The following is a 21,542-nucleotide window of genomic DNA, read 5'->3' on the forward strand; positions in this document are numbered from 1 at the left end:
GGCCTGTGTCAGTACTCGCCTTGTTGTGCTTGCGGGGGTTGGGCTCTGGCTCTTTGGTCCCGCCTCTCAACTGTTATTAACGATTAATTTTTTTTCCACACACACACGCACACAGGAATCAGCCCGTAACAGCTGTCTACCAGGTACCTTTTTACTGCTAGGTAACAGGTGCATCAGGGTGAAAGAAACTTTGCCCATTGTTTCTCGCCGGCGCCGGGAATCGAAACAGGGCCACAGGATTACGTGCCCAGTGTGCTATCCACACAGCCACCGGCGCCCGGATGTGTGTGTGTGTGTGTGTGTGTGTGTGTGTGTGTGTGTGTGTGTGTGTGTGTGTGTGTGTGTGTGTGTGTGTGTGTGTGTGTGTGTGTGTGACCATCACTGACAACATTGGTCAGTGATGGTCAGTAATCTCGCTCTAAATCTTTATGTCGATCTCTGTGTTTGTTTCTTACTATATGCATGTCTCTCTCACTCTATGTTTTGCCACTCGTCTCATGTATTCTAACACGGTACCGACCATGTTGGGTACCTACCCTACAGTTGTAACTGTTAAAAAATGGGCGAGGTTAGCCTAAAGTTTCTGGCCCCCCAACCTCTGAACAAAGGTACAACCTAATTGATATAATCTCTCAGTATTACTGTATTGGTATATTTATTTATCTCGTCCAGTATCTCAAGTGTGTTTCACGCTCCAGGTATACATTGTATGTGAGGCACAGTAGCGCTGCCTCAGGCACAGTAACGCTGCCTCAGGCACAGTAACGCTGCCTCAGGCACAGTAACGCTGCCTCAGGCACAGTAACGCTGCCTCAGGCACAGTAACGCTGCCTCAGGCACAGTAACGCTGCCTCAGGCACAGTAACGCTGCCTCAGGCACAGTAACGCTGCCTCAGGCACAGTAACGCTGCCTCAGGCACAGTAACGCTGCCTCAGGCACAGTAACGCTGCCTCAGGCACAGTAACGCTGCCTCAGGCACAGTAACGCTGCCTCAGGCACAGTAACGCTGCCTCAGGCACAGTAACGCTGTCTCAGGCACAGTAACGCTGCCTCAGGCACAGTAACGCTGCCTCAGGCACAGTAACGCTGTCTCAGGCACAGTAACGCTGCCTCAGGCACAGTAACGCTGCCTCAGGCACAGTAACGCTGCCTCAGGCACAGTAACGCTGCCTCAGGCACAGTAACGCTGTCTCAGGCACAGTAACGCTGCCTCAGGCACAGTAACGCTGCCTCAGGCACAGTAACGCTGCCTCAGGCACAGTAACGCTGCCTCAGGCACAGTAACGCTGCCTCAGGCACAGTAACGCTGCCTCAGGCACAGTAACGCTGCCTCAGGCACAGTAACGCTGCCTCAGGCACAGTAACGCTGCCTCAGGCACAGTAACGCTGTCTCAGGCACAGTAACGCTGCCTCAGGCACAGTAACGCTGCCTCAGGCACAGTAATGCTGTCTCAGGCACAGTAACGCTGCCTCAGGCACAGTAACGTTGCCTCAGGCACAGTAGCGCTGCCTCAGGCACAGTAACGCTGCCTCAGGCACAGTAACGCTGCCTCAGGCACAGTAACGCTGTCTCAGGCACAGTAACGCTGCCTCAGGCACAGTAACGCTGTCTCAGGCACAGTAACGCTGCCTCAGGCACAGTAACGCTGCCTCAAGCACAGTAACGTTGCCTCAGGCACAGTAACGCTGCCTCAGGCACAGTAACGCTGCCTCAAGCACAGTAACGCTGCCTCAGGCACAGTAACGTTGCCTCAGGCACAGTAACGCTGCCTCAGGCACAGTAACGCTGTCTCAGGCACAGTAACGCTGCCTCAGGCACAGTAACGCTCCCTCAGGCACAGTAACGCTGCCTCAGGCACAGTAACGCTGTCTCAGGCACAGTAACGCTGTCTCAGGCACAGTAACGCTGCCTCAGGCACAGTAACGCTGTCTCAGGCACAGTAACGCTGCCTCAGGCACAGTAACGCTGCCTCAGGTACAGTGAAAAGTTCCCCACTAAACACTTGTAGATCAACAGTCACCATAACTACCGGTCTTGGCCACTCACCAGTTAACAAGGGCCAGCAAGCCATTCTTATCCACACTATTTTGGTCCTTAAAATTACAAGTGTGTTCAGTCACTGTAATTGGTCACTATTTGGTTCACAATCACAATTTTATTGGCATATTCAACACTTTTCCTTATTATAATCACTATCACTTATTTTCATCTTCACTTTCCGGAAATAAATATTTTTGAATGTAACCAAAATTTTCTTCACACGTCACTTTCACAAGTACAATACTTCACAATCATCTTCACAACACCTCACTATACCTCTCAGTATCCTCCAGCTCCACACCTGACTACCACTAGCACACACACCTGACTACCACCAGCACACACACCTGACTACCACTAGCACACACACCTGACTACCACCAGCACACATCTGTCTACCACCAGCACACACACCTGACTACCACCAGCACACATCTGTCTACCACCAGCACACATCTGTCTACCACCAGCACACATCTGTCTACCACCAGCACACATCTGTCTACCAGCAGCACACACCTGACTACCACCAGCACACATCTCTCTACGACCAGTACACACCTGACTACCACTAGCACACACCTGACTACCACCAGCACACATCTGTCTACCACCAGCACACATCTGTCTACCAGCAGCACACACCTGACTACCACCAGCACACCTGACTACCACCAGCACACACCTGACTACCACTAGCACACACCTGACTACCACCAGCACACATCTGTCTACCAGCAGCACACACCTGACTACCACCAGCACACACCTGACTACCACTAGCACACACCTGACTACCACCAGCACACATCTGTCTACCACTAGCACACATCTGTCTACCACCAGCACACACCTGACTACCACCAGCACACACCTGACTACCACCAGCACACACCTGACTACCACCAGCACACACCTCTCTACCAGCACACACCTGACTACCACCAGCACACACCTGTCTACCACCACCAGCACACACCTGTCTACCAGCACACACCTGACTACCACCAGCACACACACACCTGACTACCACCAGCACACATCTGACTACCACCAGCACACACCTGACTACCACCAGCACACACCTGACTACCACCAGCACACACCTGACTACCACCAGCACACACACACCTGACTACCACCAGCACACACCTGACTACCACCAGCACACCTGACTACCACCAGCACACACCTGACTACCACCAGCACACCTGACTACCACCAGCACACACACCTGACTACCACCAGCACACATCTGACTACCACCAGCACACACCTCACTACCACCAGCACACCTGACTACCACCAGCACACACACCTGACTACCACCAGCACACACCTCACTACCACCAGCACACACCTGACTACCACCAGCACACACCTGACTACTACCACCAGCACACACCTCACTACCACCAGCACACACCTCACTACCACCAGCACACATCTGACTACCACCAGCACACATCTGACTACCACCAGCACACACCTGACTACCACCAGCACACACCTGACTACCACCAGCACACACCTCACTACCACCAGCACACACCTCACTACCACCAGCACACACCTGACTACTACCACCAGCACACACCTGTCTACCACCAGCACACACCTCACTACCACCAGCACACACCTGACTACCACCAGGACACACCTGACTACCACCAGCACACACCTCACTACCACCAGCACACACCTGACTACCACCAGGACACACCTGACTACCACCAGCACACACCTGACTACTACCACCAGCACACACCTGACTACCACCAGCACACACCTGACTACTACCACCAGCACACACCTCACTACCACCAGCACACACCTGACTACCACCAGGACACACCTGACTACCACCAGCACACACTTGACTACCACCAGGACACACCTGACTACCACCAGCACACACCTGACTACCACCGGCACACCTAGCACCAGCACACATCTGACTATCGGGGGAGCAGCGCCAGGTGTGGCCCCAGGGTGCCTCCTGGCGGGACACTGACCACACCACCCACTCGGTCATGGCCACCACGGCACCGCAGATGCCAGGTGCCACAATCACTACAGCAGTCCTCCTGTCACCCCCTCCCCCCCCCCCTCCGCACACACACACACACCTGAAGGCTGCCAGCCTCGGCACCTTAGTGAGAGGAGGGGACTGTGAGGGGAAGTGAGAGACGGGGTGAGAGAAGGGGCCAGAGACCGGGGTATATGGACCAGGCATATATGGCATCAGTGCCTGGAGTGCCATGCTGCCCCCCCCCCCCTGTGTGGGCCACCTTCCACAGCTGGCACATGTGTGCTGTTGAAACACACCAGGAACACACCCGGGAACACTGCCTCCATCCTCACAACCTGTCAAGTACAACTCTTGACGGAATAATGACATATTGACACTTTTTGACAGTATTAAACATTTCTTCACTGTGCATTCTCTCAATACTTAGCATTTTATTCTTATCTTGAATCCTGTCAATGGCAGGGCTGGTGCAGCATACACGGTAATCAAGGATAATACTTTCCAACGCAGAAATGAAGAAAAAGCACGTATTTAGAACTATGCCTCTTCAACGCAAGCAGAGCTAACTGCCATTGTTATGGCGTTAAGGTTTCTTGAATGGAACACTAATGGTGCACTGATTTGCACCGATTCAAAAGCAGCACTGCAAAGCCTAAGTAAAAATCAGGCAGAAAATCTTGCAATAGTCGCTGAAATTAAGAGAGCTGTAAGAGTACTTACCAATCAGGGAAGAGTCATCAAGTTTCTGTGGATCCCCTCCCATGTTGGAATATGTGGGAATGAACGAGTAGATGTGCTGGCTGCTGAAGGCGCTGAAGGAGACCATATTGAATACTTCATACCCAAGACTCTACTACAAATTAGAGGTATTATCAGGCAACATCACCGTGACAAGGTAACTGAGGAAAGGAGGATAGAAGCACAAACCAGTGAATCTGTACGATGGTACAACATGGTTGCAGCTGGCAATCCCAATCATTATGGACGACGAGGGAGAGAATCAGTAATAGCGAGAATCCGTCTTGGATACAAATATCCATGGAGATATGGAATGGAAACAACAGTTGATCAGCGAAGTTGCAGAATCTGTGGTGAGAGTGATGGACACCGCCTTGACCACTATCTACGTGAATGTGAACACCTGAGACACATTAGGAATATGTGTAGAATAATGCACCCCACATTGTTTGAGTTAGGAAAACACTATTTGTCAAATATTGATACTGTTCTTAAAAGATTTCCCCATTTTGCACCCGCAAGATAACGTAAGCTTTTAAGGGTTGATAAATGTTAATCTTCTTGTTTGAGGAGCTGTTCACTTGAGACAGTTACGCAAGTCCCAGCTGTGTCTGGGTACAAGTGACAGGATGAACAACCCAGCGGGTTTTCTTCCTATTGGGGAGTGTTGTACATGCTGCTATGGCGGTGTGTCCACTCACAAGATGAGTGGCGCTGCCCAATAAACTCGCTCCTCGGGGAAAAATTAAAAAAAAAAAAAAAAAATTGAGATAATTTCGGGGCTTAGCGTCCCCGAGGCCCGGTCCTCGACCAGGCCTCCTTTTTGTTTCCCCCCCCCCATCCCCAGGAAGCAGCCCGTGGCAGCTGTCTAACTACCGGGTACCTATTTACTGCTGGGTGAACAGGATCATCAGGGTGAAAGAAACTTTGTTCATTTGTTTTCGCCTCCACCGGGGATCGAACATGGAACCTTAGGACTACGAATACCGAGCATTGTCCACTCAGCCGTCAGACCCCAGGTTTAAGGAAGAACGACCTGGGCGCAACCGCGTTCCCCATTTCTTAATAACAATAATAATAATAATAATAATAATAATAATAATAATAATAATAATAATAATAATAATAATAATAATAATAATAATAATAATAATAATAAACATAACCTTGTAGTCACTACAACATTTGTCAAGTGTATATAATAACTTCCATATAAACTAATGTATATGGTTTATCTATCTTGCCAGTAGGGCTATTGTGTAGCATCTGTCTACCCACTCTTGGGCCAGCCCGTCCTCCTGAGGTCCCCAACGTCAAGAAACTGTCGTACTAACGTGCCTTATTATAACTTACCGGAGGACCCAAAACAGAAAACGGGACAATATGTCAATTTGGCGAGCCGCTTCCATTGACTACGAATATTTTTGGCCTTAGGTAGATTATACGTTAAACTGCGACGTTGTAATAGGAGCCGTTATTAGGGTTGTTTAGGTACACTAACGACTTATGCAGGAGTCTGGCTCACTCTCCTCTCTGGTGAGGTACTGCAAGGTTGTCTTAACCTCGTCTTGCCTTGCCTTGCCTTAACCTTGTCTTGTACCTCGACCTTGGCGGCCTCTTTTGGTATCTATAGAGACTGTAGTACTCCTGCCTCTAGTGTCTGCTGCCTCTAGTGTCTGCTGCCTCTAGTGCCTCAACCACCTCCAGGTGATGCTTTTTGGCGTCCAGTCTTGCCACTGCTGTCTGGCTCCATCTCCTCTAGTGTTCTCTAGCTGCCGGGTGTTGCCTCAATGTGTGCCTCACCCTGCGTGACGCAGGACACCCTGCGTGACGCAGGACACCCTGCGTGACGCAGGACACCCTGGGTGACGCAGGACATCGTAGCTGGGCCCCCAACACGCAGCGTTACGGAGTGTCTGTGTGGAGGAATAATGAGGTTCCGGCGAGTACCAGCTGATCACCATAACATGAGGTGGCTCCACACGGAGTGGAAGTGCTTGTGGTCTGTGAGGGAACACGTCACCGCCTACTCACACACCTGCCTCATGCATTACCGCCCCTCACGCCTCATGCAACACCTAGCGTCACCACTCCCTGGTATTGTATACTAGTAACTCTCACTGCTTCATGCACCCACACACCGCACGCAATACAACCCTTCCGTGTGTGTGTGTGTGTGTGTGTGTGTGTGTGTGTGTGTGTGTGTGTGTGTGTGTGTGTGTGTGTGTGTGTGTGTGTGTGTGTGTGTGTGTGTGTGTGTGTGTGATATATTTAGCTATATCATCAAGGAGCTAAATAAGAACAAAGCAGTTGGTCCAGATGGAGTTTCACCATGGGTTCTGAGAGAATGTGCACCTGAGCTCAGCATTCCTCTTCAACTGATTTTTCAGGCATCCCTGTTAACAGGAGTTGTAGCTGATGTGTGGAAAAAGGCTAACATAGTTCCAATCAACAAAAGTAGAAGCATGGACGACCCCCTTAATTATAGACCGGTAACATTGACAAGTGTAATAGTCAAAATATTGGAAAAAATAATTAAAACTAAATGGGTAGAACACCTGGAGAGAAATGATATAATATCAGACAGACAGTATGGTTTTCAAACTGGAAGATCCTGTGTATCGAATTTACTCAGTTTCTATGATCGAGCAACAGAGATATTACAGGAAAGAGATGGTTGAGTTGACTGCATCTATCTGAACCTAAAAAAAAAAGGCCTTCGACAGAGTTCCACATAAGAGGTTGTTCTGGAAACTGAAAAATATTGGAGGGGTGACAGGTAAGCTTCTAACATGGATGAAAAATTTTCTGACTGATAGAAAAATGAGGGCAGTGATCAGAGGCAATGTATCGGACTGGAGAAATGTCACAAGTGGAGTACCACAGGGTTCAGTTCTTGCACCAGTGATGTTTATTGTCTACACAAATGATCTACCAGTTGGTATACAGAATTATATGAACATGTTTGCTGATGATGCTAAGATAATAGGAAGGCTAAGAAACTTAGATGATTGTTATGCCCTTCAATATGACCTGGACAAAATAAGTATATGGAGCACCACTTGGCAAATGGAATTTAATGTTAATAAATGCCATGTTATGGAATGTGGAATAGGAGAACATAGATCTCACACAACCTATATATTATGTGAGAAATCTTTAAAGAATTCTGATAAAGAAAGAGATCTAGGGGTGGTTCTAGATAGAAGACTATCACTTGAGGACCACATAAAGAATATTGTGCGAGGAGCCTATGCCACGCTTTCTAACTTTAGAATTGCTTTTAAATACATGGATGGCGATATACTAAAGAAATTGTTCACGACTTTTGTTAGGCCAAAGCTAGAATATGCAGCTGTTGTGTGGTGCCCATATCTTAAGAAGCACATCAACAAACTGGAAAAGGTGCAGACATGCTACTAAGTGGCTCCCAGAACTGAAGGGCAAGAGCTACGAGGAGAGGTTAGAGGCATTAAATATGCCAAAACTAGAAGACAGAAGAAAAAGAGGTGATATGATCACTACGTACAAAATAGTAACAGGAATTGATAAAATCGATAGGAAAGATTTCCTGAGACCTGGAACTTTAAGAACAAGAGGTCATAGATATAAACTACATAACACAGATGCCGAAGAAATTAAAGAAAATTCACTTTCGCAAACAGAGTAGTAGATGGTTGGAACAAGTTAGGTGAGAAGGTGGTGGAGGCCAAGACCGTCAGTAGTTTCAAAGCGTTATATGACAAAGAGTGCTGGGAAGACGGGACACCACGAGCGTAGCTCTCATCCTGTAACTACACTTAGGTAATTACACACACACATACACTTGTGAAGGAGGAAATGTATATGTTTACCTCTCAGAATGTTTGGTAATATGTTTATTTGTGATGTGTGTCTATGTATGTATTAACACGTTGTACTGAATGGGGTGAGAATAGCTTGAGCTACCTCATCCCTTTGTGTGTATTTTACCTCAATAAACTTATTTCAATTTCAATTTCAATTTCACACACACACACCCGCAGGGGTCAGTCCTTGGACCCATACTGTTTCTGGTATATGTAAATGATCTCCCAGAGGGTATAGATTCGTTCCTCTCAATGTTTGCCGACGATGCAAAAATTATGAGGAGGATTGAAACAGAGGATGATAGTAGGAGGCTACAAGATGACCTAGATAGACTGAGTGAATGGTCCAACAAATGGCTGTTGAAGTTCAACCCGAGTAAATGCAAAGTAATGAAACTAGGCAGTGGAAACAGGAGGCCAGACACAGGATACAGAATAGGAGATGAAGTACTTAATGAAACAGACAGAAAGATCTAGGAGTTGATATCACACCAAACCTGTCTCCTGAAGCCCACATAAAGAGAATAACGTCTGCGGCATATGCGAGGCTGGCTAACATCAGAACGGCGTTCAGGAACCTGTGTAAGGAATCATTCAGAATCTTGTACACAACATATGTAAGACCAATCCTGGAGTATGCGGCCCCAGCATGGAGCCCGTACCTTGTCAAGCACAAGACGAAGCTGGAAAAAGTCCAAAGGTATGCTACTAGACTAGTCCCAGAACTAAGAGGCATGAGTTACAAGGAAAGGCTGCGGGAAATGCACCTTACGACACTGGAAGACAGAAGAGTAAGGGGGGACATGATCACAACCTACAAAATCCTCAGGGGAATCGACCGGGTAAACAAGGATAAACTATTCAACACTGGAGGGACGCGAACCAGGGGACACAGGTGGAAGCTGAGTACCCAAATGAGCCACAGAGACATTAGAAAGAACTTTTTCAGTGTCAGAGTAGTTAGTAAACGGAATGCACTAGGAAGTGATGTGGTGGAGGCTGACTCCATACACAGTTTCAAATGTAGATATGATAGAGCCCATTAGGCTCAGGAATCTGTACACCAGTTGATTGACGATTGAGCGGCGGGACCAAAGAGCCAGAGCTCAACCCCGGCAAGCACAATTAGGAGAGTACAATTAGGTGAGTACACACACACCAGGAGGGTGAGAGTCCATTCTACTAACAAGGAGCTCAACCTGACTATACTTGAAGACATCTTTGGAGTAGACAGAACCAGCGTGGAAGAGAAACTTGAACCTCGCTAGCTAATTAAGCTTAGCCTCATTAGACGCTCATCAAGCTGAACCTAACTCATGAGGCTGAACCTCACTAGACGCTTATAAAGTAGAGTGTCACAAGAGACCTATGAAACTGGGCATCACTACTCTAGAATCAAACCAAAGACTATTCATAACTTGTTGTACAGTTATAACTCGACAAGTTATGTAACAATTACAGTATATTAATTACACAAGAGTGTCACAATAACAGGCCAGCACGGTGACACTCGTCTGAATCACAACCTTAACAACTTATACCCATCATTACAACACTGGCTGGACTAAACAGGTGCACAACAGTCAAAACCTAACATATATATTGTAGACAGAGTTAACAGAGATAGCAACATGTAAGATGATATATTGTAAAGTGAGGTTTACCATTAGATCGGTAATATACATATTGGCACATATGATACTACACAATTACAGGCGATGAGACATTCAGAGGTCAAACTCACATGAAGTAAGCATCCCATGACAATTATAGACGTTTGTACACCTTCAGTATTGTACATCAACAGATTCTGGGACTGTTGTACATTCAAGAGATTTCCAGCTCAAAATCCCGACCCCCCCCCCCAGCTCGTGTAACACTGATCTCCCTGCACCTGGGCTCAATATGCCTGCCAGTAATCATCTGTGGCAGTAGTTCCTTTATCATTCCATAACTCCAGCTGGGGGACTTGTTGTGGAGGAGTTGTGTTATACCCTGACCTGCTGACCTGCTCCACAGTTGGTCAACGTCCTCCCAGCGAGTGTAAGAAATATTACAGGAACAACCGTGGACATCTTCAAGAAGAAACTAGATAGTTTTCTCCAAGGAGTGCCGAACCAACCGGGCTGTGGTGGGTATGTGGGCCTGAAGGCAGCTCCAAGTAACAGACTGTTGGACCAAGGTCTCACAAGTCAAGCCTGGTCTCGGGCCGGGCTTGGGGAGTGGAAGAACTCGCAGAACCCCATCCAGGTACAATCCAGGTGATACATCATTATATATATCATTCATTTTCAGTTGTATTTCCTGACAATTAAATTCATATAGCTAGACAAATAGGAGTGGTCAATGGTAGGTTGTTAAAAAAATTAGTCGAGTTTCCTGGATGGGTGATTCCTTTCATACAAAATTATATAATTAACTTGTAAATAATTTCCTCAAGTTTGGGCGAGGACATCAGGCCAGGAAGGAGGAAGACTGCAATGAGGGCGAGAATGGACGCCTCCTGTGGATCCCCAGCTTCCGTGGTGGAATATGTGGCAATGAATGAGCAGATGTTCTGGCTGCTGAAGGCGCTGATATGCGGGCCCCCTGACGATATGCGGGCCCCTGACGATATGCGGGCCCCTGGCGATATACGGGCCCCTGTCGATATACGGGCCCCTGGCGATATGCGGGCCCCTGACGATATGCGGGCCCCTGACGATATACGGGCTCCTGACGATATACGGGCCCCTGGTGATATGCGGGCCCCTGACGATATGCTGGCCAGATGCTTTTCATAATACTTTACTGAAACCTCTCTGCCCAGTAATTTTCGACTAGGATCTCGATCAAAGGATTCCGGCGAGTTCCAGCAACCTACAGCACATTTAACAGGATTGAACAGTAAGTTGTATTCTACACTAAATCTTTCATATAACTGTATCAACGTTTCCATAGGCTGTTTGGTGGGTGGGAGTAGAACTAGATCATCAGCATAACAGAAAATATTGGGCTTAGGCCTATGTAACAGTCACTTCTACTAGCTCTTAACTCTTTCAACAATAACAAACAATTGTTTGATAGATAACAAACAGAACTGAACTAACAATAACACCTTGTTTGACCCCAAATTTGTAAGGGGGAAATTTTCAGAAAGGACATAATACAGGATATTAACGACGTTAACAATTCTTAAGGGACTAGACAAAGTAAGTATAGAAGACATGGTCAGTACGACGAGTTGTGACACAATGACACAATTACTCGTAGTTAGAAACTGCAACAGCCAATTCAGTACATATTATCAAGTGCGGGGAAGGTACCCACGGGGCGGGAGTAATTGATCTAGACAACCGACAAGTAGTAAGGAGTAGCTCGGGAGCCAGAGCTTGACCTTGCAGAGTGGTAGACCGTTGGAACAAGCCAAGTGAGAGGTTGGTGGGAGGCCAAAACCATCAATAATTTGAAAGCGTTATACGACAAAGAGTACTGGGAAGACGGGACACCACGAGCTGTAACTACACTTAGGTAATTACACTAGAGTGAGTAGGAACAAGTATACTGTAAAAACTCTGGGAGTGACTAGGTGTAAGTAGACGGTGTCCAGGTTCCTTGAGGTTATTCTGAGATGATTTCGGGGCTTTAGCGTCCCCGAGGCCCGGTCCTCGACCAGGTCTGTGTCTACCACACACTCTTATCACCTCACTCATCTTCATTATCATCACCATCCGGTCGTCACGGCCGGATGGTGGTCCGTGTCTCTGGAGCCTCCCTGGCGGGGGGGCACAACACCTTGTAAACAGATAAACACACGTACTTAAAGATACTGATTATTCGGTTAGCTTGCAGGTCAAGAGTAAACGTTAACACCAATATCCATCCCTTAACCTGCCGACCCAACACCCAGACCCACCTGTCATGACCACAGACCCACCTGTCATGACCACAGACCCACCTGTCATGACCACAGACCCACCTGTCATGACCACAGACCCACCTGTCATGACCACAGACCCACCTGTCATGACCCAGACCCACCTGCCATGACCACAGACCCACCTACCATCCCCCAGACCCACCTATCATCACCCCAGACCCACCTACCATCCCCCAGACCCACCTACCATCCCCCAGACCCACCTACCATCCCCCAGACCCACCTACCATCCCCCAGACCCACCTACCATCCCCCAGACCCACCTACCATCCCCCAGACCCACCTACCATCCCCCCAGACCCACCTACCATCCCCCAGACCCACCTACCATCCCCCAGACCCACCTACCATCTCCCCAGACCCACCTACCATCCCCCAGACCCACCTACCATCCCCCCAGACCCACCTACCATCCCCCAGACCCACCTACCATCACCCCAGACCCACCTACCATCCCCCAGACCCACCCACATTCTCACCTTACACTTGAAAATCGAGTGCGAAGAGCGGTGATGGGGGTGGAGTACTTCCTCCTGGCAGCCTCCACACTCTGCCACCTGGCGAGTGACTCCACCACCAGCCTCCTCATCTTCCCGTGTCACTTCATCCTTCCCACACTTGACCCACTCTCACAAGACGCTCTCACAAGACGCTCTCACAAGACGCTCTTCCCTCCACACACAATTTGTTTCTCATCTCACACATTTTAACCCATATTTTCTTAATGGGAATGCTATAGAGAATATTTGTGATGTGGGAAGGTGAGAGTGGAGAGTCCCGTGATGTTGAGTTCAAATGTTGTGCAGAACACAACATCAACACTGTTGGGGGACCACCACTGTTGGGACCACCACTGTTGGGGGACCACTACCGTTGGGGGGGACCACCACCGTTGGGGGGACCACCACTGGGACTACCTCACTGGTCCGTGTATCCTGCCGTGGTAACTATGCGCCACAGAGAGTCACTGTCTGAGGCCACATGATAGACTGAGTTCGTCATAATCGCAGCACGTAAGGAACATTTTACCTCCTCACTATCTTATCTACAGAATGTCTAGCGACTTTCAGCGCCTCTGTGCACACCAAGATGTACTCGTCTAGATGCGCCTGCACGGTTGAGCATTAGCTCCTAAGCTCCAACTCTCCGCTTTCTACCAATTAACACATTAGCTCAGGCATCAGTTACAGCGTCAAATTTGCAGATCACTCTCTTTCTGCGATACCAACAGTTGTCTCCCTTTCCACTATAATGGAGAGAGGCTCCGTGCTCTCAAGGTGCTGGCGGGTGGCATCTCTCATATATTGGGTCTCTGACTGATTATGCTGTAACCATGCTTGCTCTAGTGCCTGAGAGAATGCTTAGAGGGCTGGAGAAGATGCAAAACGAAGCCATGAGGATTATCCTCGGATGCCTCCGTACAACTAAATTACTAAACATGAGGAAGGAACTAAATATTTCATGTGTAAGTAATCGTATCACTGAAATTAATGCTTTAATTGGTATCAAGATGCTTAGTCTAACCCACCCTAACCCCTACACTGAAGCCCTCCAAGCCTTCTTCCTTGAAGGTCAGCATCCCTCCAAATGGATTACCGTAACTGCCACTGTGCTCAGAATGTATAACTTTCATCACCCTTACCAAGAGAGATAACAACGACACTTTCCTGCCCCATGGGAGATCACTCCTTTCCAAATTAATGCCCCTCCCTTTCCCACCCAAGAAGCTGATTAAGGGAACAACCTTGCTTCGCCAAGAAGCAAAAGTACAATGCCTTAAGCCAAATTTCCAAAAATTATTTTTAAGAAATAGTTGTTGTGACAGAGAGATGGTTCCTTCTCCCATGAGTGTGGAGCGCGTCTAAGTAACTGGGCCTCCACTCTCCAGACAGAATTGGTTGCCATAATCCTTGCACTCGAGCGCGTATATGAATCCAAAGTTGACACGCTAATTGTAAGTGACTCCTTGTCATTCTTGACTGCCCTCAGCTCCCCAAGGCATAACTGTGACGTGCTTATCTCTGAAGCTAGACACAGATATAGTCAGATGGAGTCAGAATTTGCCTAACGTGTATGAGTATACTCTGGCTTCCTGTCCCCCGACACAATGAATTATATATATATATATATATATATATATATATATATATATATATATATACAACAGCCAAAAACGCCCAGATGGAGTCACCCTGCAGCCGTGGAGGGAAGGTAAACAGGTCGTGTGGGACTACACTTGTGCATCCACATTGGCTGATACCTATCTACCTTACAGCGCAGCTGGGGGAGGCGGGGCGGCCACCTTCAGGGAGACCCAGAAAACTAACAAGTACAGGGACCTAGAACGTTGTTACAGGTTCGTGCCAATAGGCTCTGAGACTCTGGGCGCCTGAGGTAAATGTGCACTTAAGTTCCTGAAGGAGCTGGGCGAGGAACTCATTGGGAAGACTAGAGACCCAAGAGCGGCCAGTTTTATGTTCCAGCGCCTCAGTGTCGCTGTTCAGAGGGGAAATGCATGCTGTATCTTGGGTACGCACCCGACCCCCGAGGAACTGGACGAGGTCTTCGAACACTGATTGGTATATTGTTATATAAGTGTGTGTTTTCTGTAAACTATATATATATATATATATATATATATATATATATATATATATATATATATATATATATATATATATATATATATATATATATATATATATGAATGAAAACTCACACCCCAGAAGTGACTCGAACCCATACTCCCAGAAGCAACGCAACTGGTAACTACAGGGCGCCTTAATCCGCTTGACCATCACGGCCGTCAAAAGGAAGTGATAGCCGAGGCTATTTGAGCCACTTCCCCGACGGCAACTCGGATGGTAATCTTGGGCATAGCATTTCACCAAATCACCTCATTCTTTGGGGCACACGTGAGGAACACAAATGCGAACAAGCCTGAATGGTCCCCAGGACTATATGCGAATGAAAACTCACACCCCAGAAGTGACTCGAACCCATACTCCCAGAAGCAACGCAACTGGTAACTACAGGGCGCCTTAATCCGCTTGACCATCACGGCCGTCAAAAGGAAGTGATAGCCGAGGCTATTTGAGCCACTTCCCCGACGGCAACTCGGATGGTAATCTTGGGCATAGCATTTCACCAAATCACCTCATTCTTTGGGGCACACGTGAGGAACACAAATGCGAACAAGCCTGAATGGTCCCCAGGACTATATGCGAATGAAAACTCACACCCCAGAAGTGACTCGAACCCATACTCCCAGAAGCAACGCAACTGGTAACTACAGGGCGCCTTAATCCGCTTGACCATCACGGCCGTCAAAAGGAAGTGATAGCCGAGGCTATTTGAGCCACTTCCCCGACGGCAACTCGGATGGTAATCTTGGGCATAGCATTTCACCAAATCACCTCATTCTTTGGGGCACACGTGAGGAACACAAATGCGAACAAGCCTGAATGGTCCCCAGGACTATATGCGAATGAAAACTCACACCCCAGAAGTGACTCGAACCCATACTCCCAGAAGCAACGCAACTGGTAACTACAGGGCACCTTAATCCGCTTGACCATCACGGCCGTCAAAAGGAAGTGATAGCCGAGGCTATTTGAGCCACTTCCCCGACGGCAACTCGGATGGTAATCTTGGGCATAGCATTTCACCAAATCACCTCATTCTTTGGGGCACACGTGAGGAACACAAATGCGAACAAGCCTGAATGGTCCCCAGGACTATATGCGAATGAAAACTCACACCCCAGAAGTGACTCGAACCCATACTCCCAGAAGCAACGCAACTGGTAACTACAGGGCGCCTTAATCCGCTTGACCATCACGGCCGTCAAAAGGAAGTGATAGCCGAGGCTATTTGAGCCACTTCCCCGACGGCAACTCGGATGGTAATCTTGGGCATAGCATTTCACCAAATCACCTCATTCTTTGGGGCACACGTGAGGAACACAAATGCGAACAAGCCTGAATGGTCCCCAGGACTATATGCGAATGAAAACTCACACCCCAGAAGTGACTCGAACCCATACTCCCAGAAGCAACGCAACTGGTAACTACAGGGCGCCTTAATCCGCTTGACCATCACGGCCGTCAAAAGGAAGTGATAGCCGAGGCTATTTGAGCCACTTTCCCGACGGCAACTCGGATGGTAATCTTGGGCATAGCATTTCACCAAATCACCTCATTCTTTGGGGCACACGTGAGGAACACAAATGCGAACAAGCCTGAATGGTCCCCAGGACTATATGCGAATGAAAACTCACACCCCAGAAGTGACTCGAACCCATACTCCCAGAAGCAACGCAACTGGTAACTACAGGGCGCCTTAATCCGCTTGACCATCACGGCCGTCAAAAGGAAGTGATAGCCGAGGCTATTTGAGCCACTTCCCCGACGGCAACTCGGATGGTAATCTTGGGCATAGCATTTCACCAAATCACCTCATTCTTTGGGGCACACGTGAGGAACACAAATGCGAACAAGCCTGAATGGTCCCCAGGACTATATGCGAATGAAAACTCACACCCCAGAAGTGACTCGAACCCATACTCCCAGAAGCAACGCAACTGGTAACTACAGGGCGCCTTAATCCGCTTGACCATCACGGCCGTCAAAAGGAAGTGATAGCCGAGGCTATTTGAGCCACTTCCCCGACGGCAACTCGGATGGTAATCTTGGGCATAGCATTTCACCAAATCACCTCATTCTTTGGGGCACACGTGAGGAACACAAATGCGAACAAGCCTGAATGGTCCCCAGGACTATATGCGAATGAAAACTCATTCTCTGGGGTGTGAGTTTTCATTCGCATATAGTCCTGGGGACCATTCAGGCTTGTTCGCATTTGTGTTCTTCACGTGTGCCCCAAAGAATGAGGTGATTTGGTGAAATGCTATGCCCAAGATTACCATCCGAGTTGCCGTCGGGGAAGTGGCTCAAATAGCCTCGGCTATCACTTCCTTTTGACGGCCGTGATGGTCAAGCGGATTAAGGCGCCCTGTAGTTACCAGTTGCGTTGCTTCTGGGAGTATGGGTTCGAGTCACTTCTGGGGTGTGAGTTTTCATTCGCATATAGTCCTGGGGACCATTCAGGCTTGTTCGCATTTGTGTTCCTCACGTGTGCCCCAAAGAATGAGGTGATTTGGTGAAATGCTATGCCCAAGATTACCATCCGAGTTGCCGTCGGGGAAGTGGCTCAAATAGCCTCGGCTATCACTTCCTTTTGACGGCCGTGATGGTCAAGCGGATTAAGGCGCCCTGTAGTTACCAGTTGCGTTGCTTCTGGGAGTATGGGTTCGAGTCACTTCTGGGGTGTGAGTTTTCATTCGCATATAGTCCTGGGGACCATTCAGGCTTGTTCGCATTTGTGTTCCTCACGTGTGCCCCAAAGAATGAGGTGATTTGGTGAAATGCTATGCCCAAGATTACCATCCGAGTTGCCGTCGGGGAAGTGGCTCAAATAGCCTCGGCTATCACTTCCTTTTGACGGCCGTGATGGTCAAGCGGATTAAGGCGCCCTGTAGTTACCAGTTGCGTTGCTTCTGGGAGTATGGGTTCGAGTCACTTCTGGGGTGTGAGTTTTCATTCGCATATAGTCCTGGGGACCATTCAGGCTTGTTCGCATTTGTGTTCCTCACGTGTGCCCCAAAGAATGAGGTGATTTGGTGAAATGCTATGCCCAAGATTACCATCCGAGTTGCCGTCGGGGAAGTGGCTCAAATAGCCTCGGCTATCACTTCCTTTTGACGGCCGTGATGGTCAAGCGGATTAAGGCGCCCTGTAGTTACCAGTTGCGTTGCTTCTGGGAGTATGGGTTCGAGTCACTTCTGGGGTGTGAGTTTTCATTCGCATATAGTCCTGGGGACCATTCAGGCTTGTTCGCATATATATATATATATATATATATATATATATATATATATATATATATATATATATATATATATATATATATATATGGTCCCTGAATGGTCCCCAGGACTATATGCGACTGAAGCATGACAGCATATGTATACAAGACAGACTGCTACCAAAATATACTAATATATATATATATATATATATATATATATATATATATATATATATATATATATATATATATATTAGTATATTTTGGTAGCAGTCTTTCCTGTAGACATATATTATTAAATATGACCGAAAAAGTAAGATTAATAATTCTAACACGAATTTTCTCAATCTTTCGTACATTACGCTTCACTGTTGGAGGTAAATCAAAAATTAATTCTCCAAAATTCATTTTTATTTCTAGTCTGACGCGACATGGGCGCGTTTCGTAAAACTTATTACATTTTCAAAGACTTTAGTTCACAAATACACAACTGAATAGAACTTACGTATCTCCGATTTTATATCTACATTTGAGTGAGGTGGGAGGGGTGATGTGGCATTAACACAAGACAGAACAAGAGGGGATATTAATAGGGTATTAAAAGTATCAACACAAGACAGAACACAAACAATGGGTATTGAATAGAAGTTTTTGTAGAAAGCCTATTGGTCCATATTTCTTGATGCTTCTATATTGGAGCGGAGTCTTGAGGTGGGTAGAATATAGTTGTGCAATAATTGGCTGTTGATTGCTGGTGTTGACTTCTTGATGTGTAGTGCCTCGCAAACGTCAAGCCGCCTGCTATTGCTGTATCTATCGATGATTTCTGTGTTGTTTACTAGGATTTCTCTGGCGATGGTTTGGTTGTGGGAAGAGATTATATGTTCCTTAATGGAGCCCTGTTGCTTATGCATCGTTAAACGCCTAGAAAGAGATGTTGTTGTCTTGCCTATATACTGGGTTTTTTGGAGCTTGCAGTCCCCAAGTGGGCATTTGAAGGCATAGACAACGTTAGTCTCTTTTAAAGCATTCTGTTTTGTGTCTGGAGAGTTTCTCATGAGTAGGCTGGCCGTTTTTCTGGTTTTATAGTAAATCGTCAGTTGTATCCTCTGATTTTTGTCTGTAGGGATAACGTTTCTATTAACAATATCTTTCAGGACCCTTTCCTCCGTTTTATGAGCTGTGGAAAAGAAGTTCCTGTAAAATAGTCTAATAGGGGGTATAGGTGTTGTGTTAGTTGTCTCTTCAGAGGTTGCATGGCTTTTCACTTTCCTTCTTATGATGTCTTTGACGTAACCATTGGAGAAGCCGTTATTGACTAGGACTAGGATCACTATTGACTAGTGAAAAGCCATGCAACCTCTGAAGAGACAACTAACACAACACCTATACCCCCTATTAACTATTTTACAGGAACTTCTTTTCCACAGCTCATAAAACGGAGGAAAGGGTCCTGAAAGATATTGTTAATAGAAACGTTATCCCTACAGACAAAAATCAGAGGATACAACTGACGATTTACTATAAAACCAGAAAAACGGCCAGCCTACTCATGAGAAACTCTCCAGACACAAAACAGAACGCTTTAAAAGAGACTAACGTTGTCTATGCCTTCAAATGCCCACTTGGGGACTGTAAGCTCCAAAAAACCCAGTATATAGGCAAGACAACAACATCTCTTTCTAGGCGTTTAACGATGCATAAGCAACAGGGCTCCATTAAGGAACATATAATCTCTTCCCACAACCAAACCATCGCCAGAGAAATCCTAGTAAACAACACAGAAATCATCGATAGATACAGCGATAGCAGGCGGCTTGACGTTTGCGAGGCACTACACATCAAGAAGTCAACACCAGCAATCAACAGCCAATTATTGCACAACTATATTCTACCCACCTCAAGACTCCGCTCCAATATAGAAGCATCAAGAAATATGGACCAATAGGCTTTCTACAAACACTTCTATTCAATACCCATTGTTTGTGTTCTGTCTTGTGTTGATACTTTTAATACCCTATTAATATCCCCTCTTGTTCTGTCTTGTGTTAATGCCTCATCACCCGTCCCACCTCACTCAAATGTAGATATAAAATCGGAGATACGTAAGTTCTATTCAGTTGTGTATTTGTGAACTAAAGTCTTTGAAAATGTAATAAGTTTTACGAAACGCGCCCATGTCGCGTCAGACTAGAAATAAAAATGAATTTTGGAGAATTAATTTTTTATTTACCTCCAACAGTGAAGCGTAATGTACGAAAGATTGAGAAAATTCGAGTTAGAATTATTAATCTTACTTTTTCGGTCATATTTAATAATATATATATATATATATATATATATATATATATATATATATATATATATATATATATATATATATATATATATATATATATATATATATATATATATAATATATATATATATAATATATATATGTATATATATATATATATATATATATATATATATATATATATATATATATATATATATATATATTTATATATATATATAATATATATATATGTATGTATAAGCCTATACTTGCATAAACCACAAGGTGAAGATTAACAATCTTTGGACAACACCCACCAGTGGGACTCGAACCCAGAAAGCACAACTACCTTCCAGTAGCTGCCATAACTAGTATGCTTTAACCCACTAAACCATCAGACCCTACAAAAGAAGACCCTACCTATATCTCGATGACCCTACCTATATCTCGAAGTCTCTACTTCTTTTGTAGGGTCTGATGGTGTAGTGGGTTAAAGCATGCTAGTTATGGCACCTTGTGGTTTATGCAGACTGACCCCACACTCATCTGGTGCCCTCGGGAAGTGGAGATGTTTGGGATGTATATATATATATCTCGAAGTCTCTACTTCTTTTGTAGGGTCTGATGGTGTAGTGGGTTAAAGCATACTAGTTATGGCAGCTACTGGAAGGTAGTTGTGCTTTCTGGGTTCGAGTCCCACTGGTGGGTGTTGTCCAAAGATTGTTAATCTTCACCTTGTGGTTTATGCAAGTATAGGCTTATAAGCTGGACACGAGTTCTCTCACATTGACAGTGGCTTGACGAAAAATGCAGA

At 46.4% G+C, this 21,542-nt stretch overlaps 1 protein-coding gene across 7 annotated transcripts in view; it reads right to left on the reverse strand.

Moving 5' to 3' along the window:
* LOC123756005 (rho GTPase-activating protein 45) overlaps positions 1-21,542 on the reverse strand; it is a 975,988-nt gene that overhangs the window by 237,030 nt on the left and 717,416 nt on the right. Inside the window, exon 1 of one of the 7 annotated variants that reach the window (XM_069300010.1) lies at positions 13,059-13,575. The exons of the other annotated variants lie outside the window; for them this stretch is intronic. Within the exon in view, the coding sequence (XP_069156111.1) occupies positions 13,059-13,168 (110 nt within the window). The 5' untranslated portion in view covers positions 13,169-13,575. Of the gene's footprint in view, positions 1-13,058; positions 13,576-21,542 lie in introns of those variants that run through there. 7 annotated transcript variants of the gene reach the window in all.

Source organism: Procambarus clarkii, chromosome 43 (assembly GCF_040958095.1).
Source record: "Procambarus clarkii isolate CNS0578487 chromosome 43, FALCON_Pclarkii_2.0, whole genome shotgun sequence".
NCBI lineage: Eukaryota > Metazoa > Arthropoda > Malacostraca > Decapoda > Cambaridae > Procambarus > Procambarus clarkii.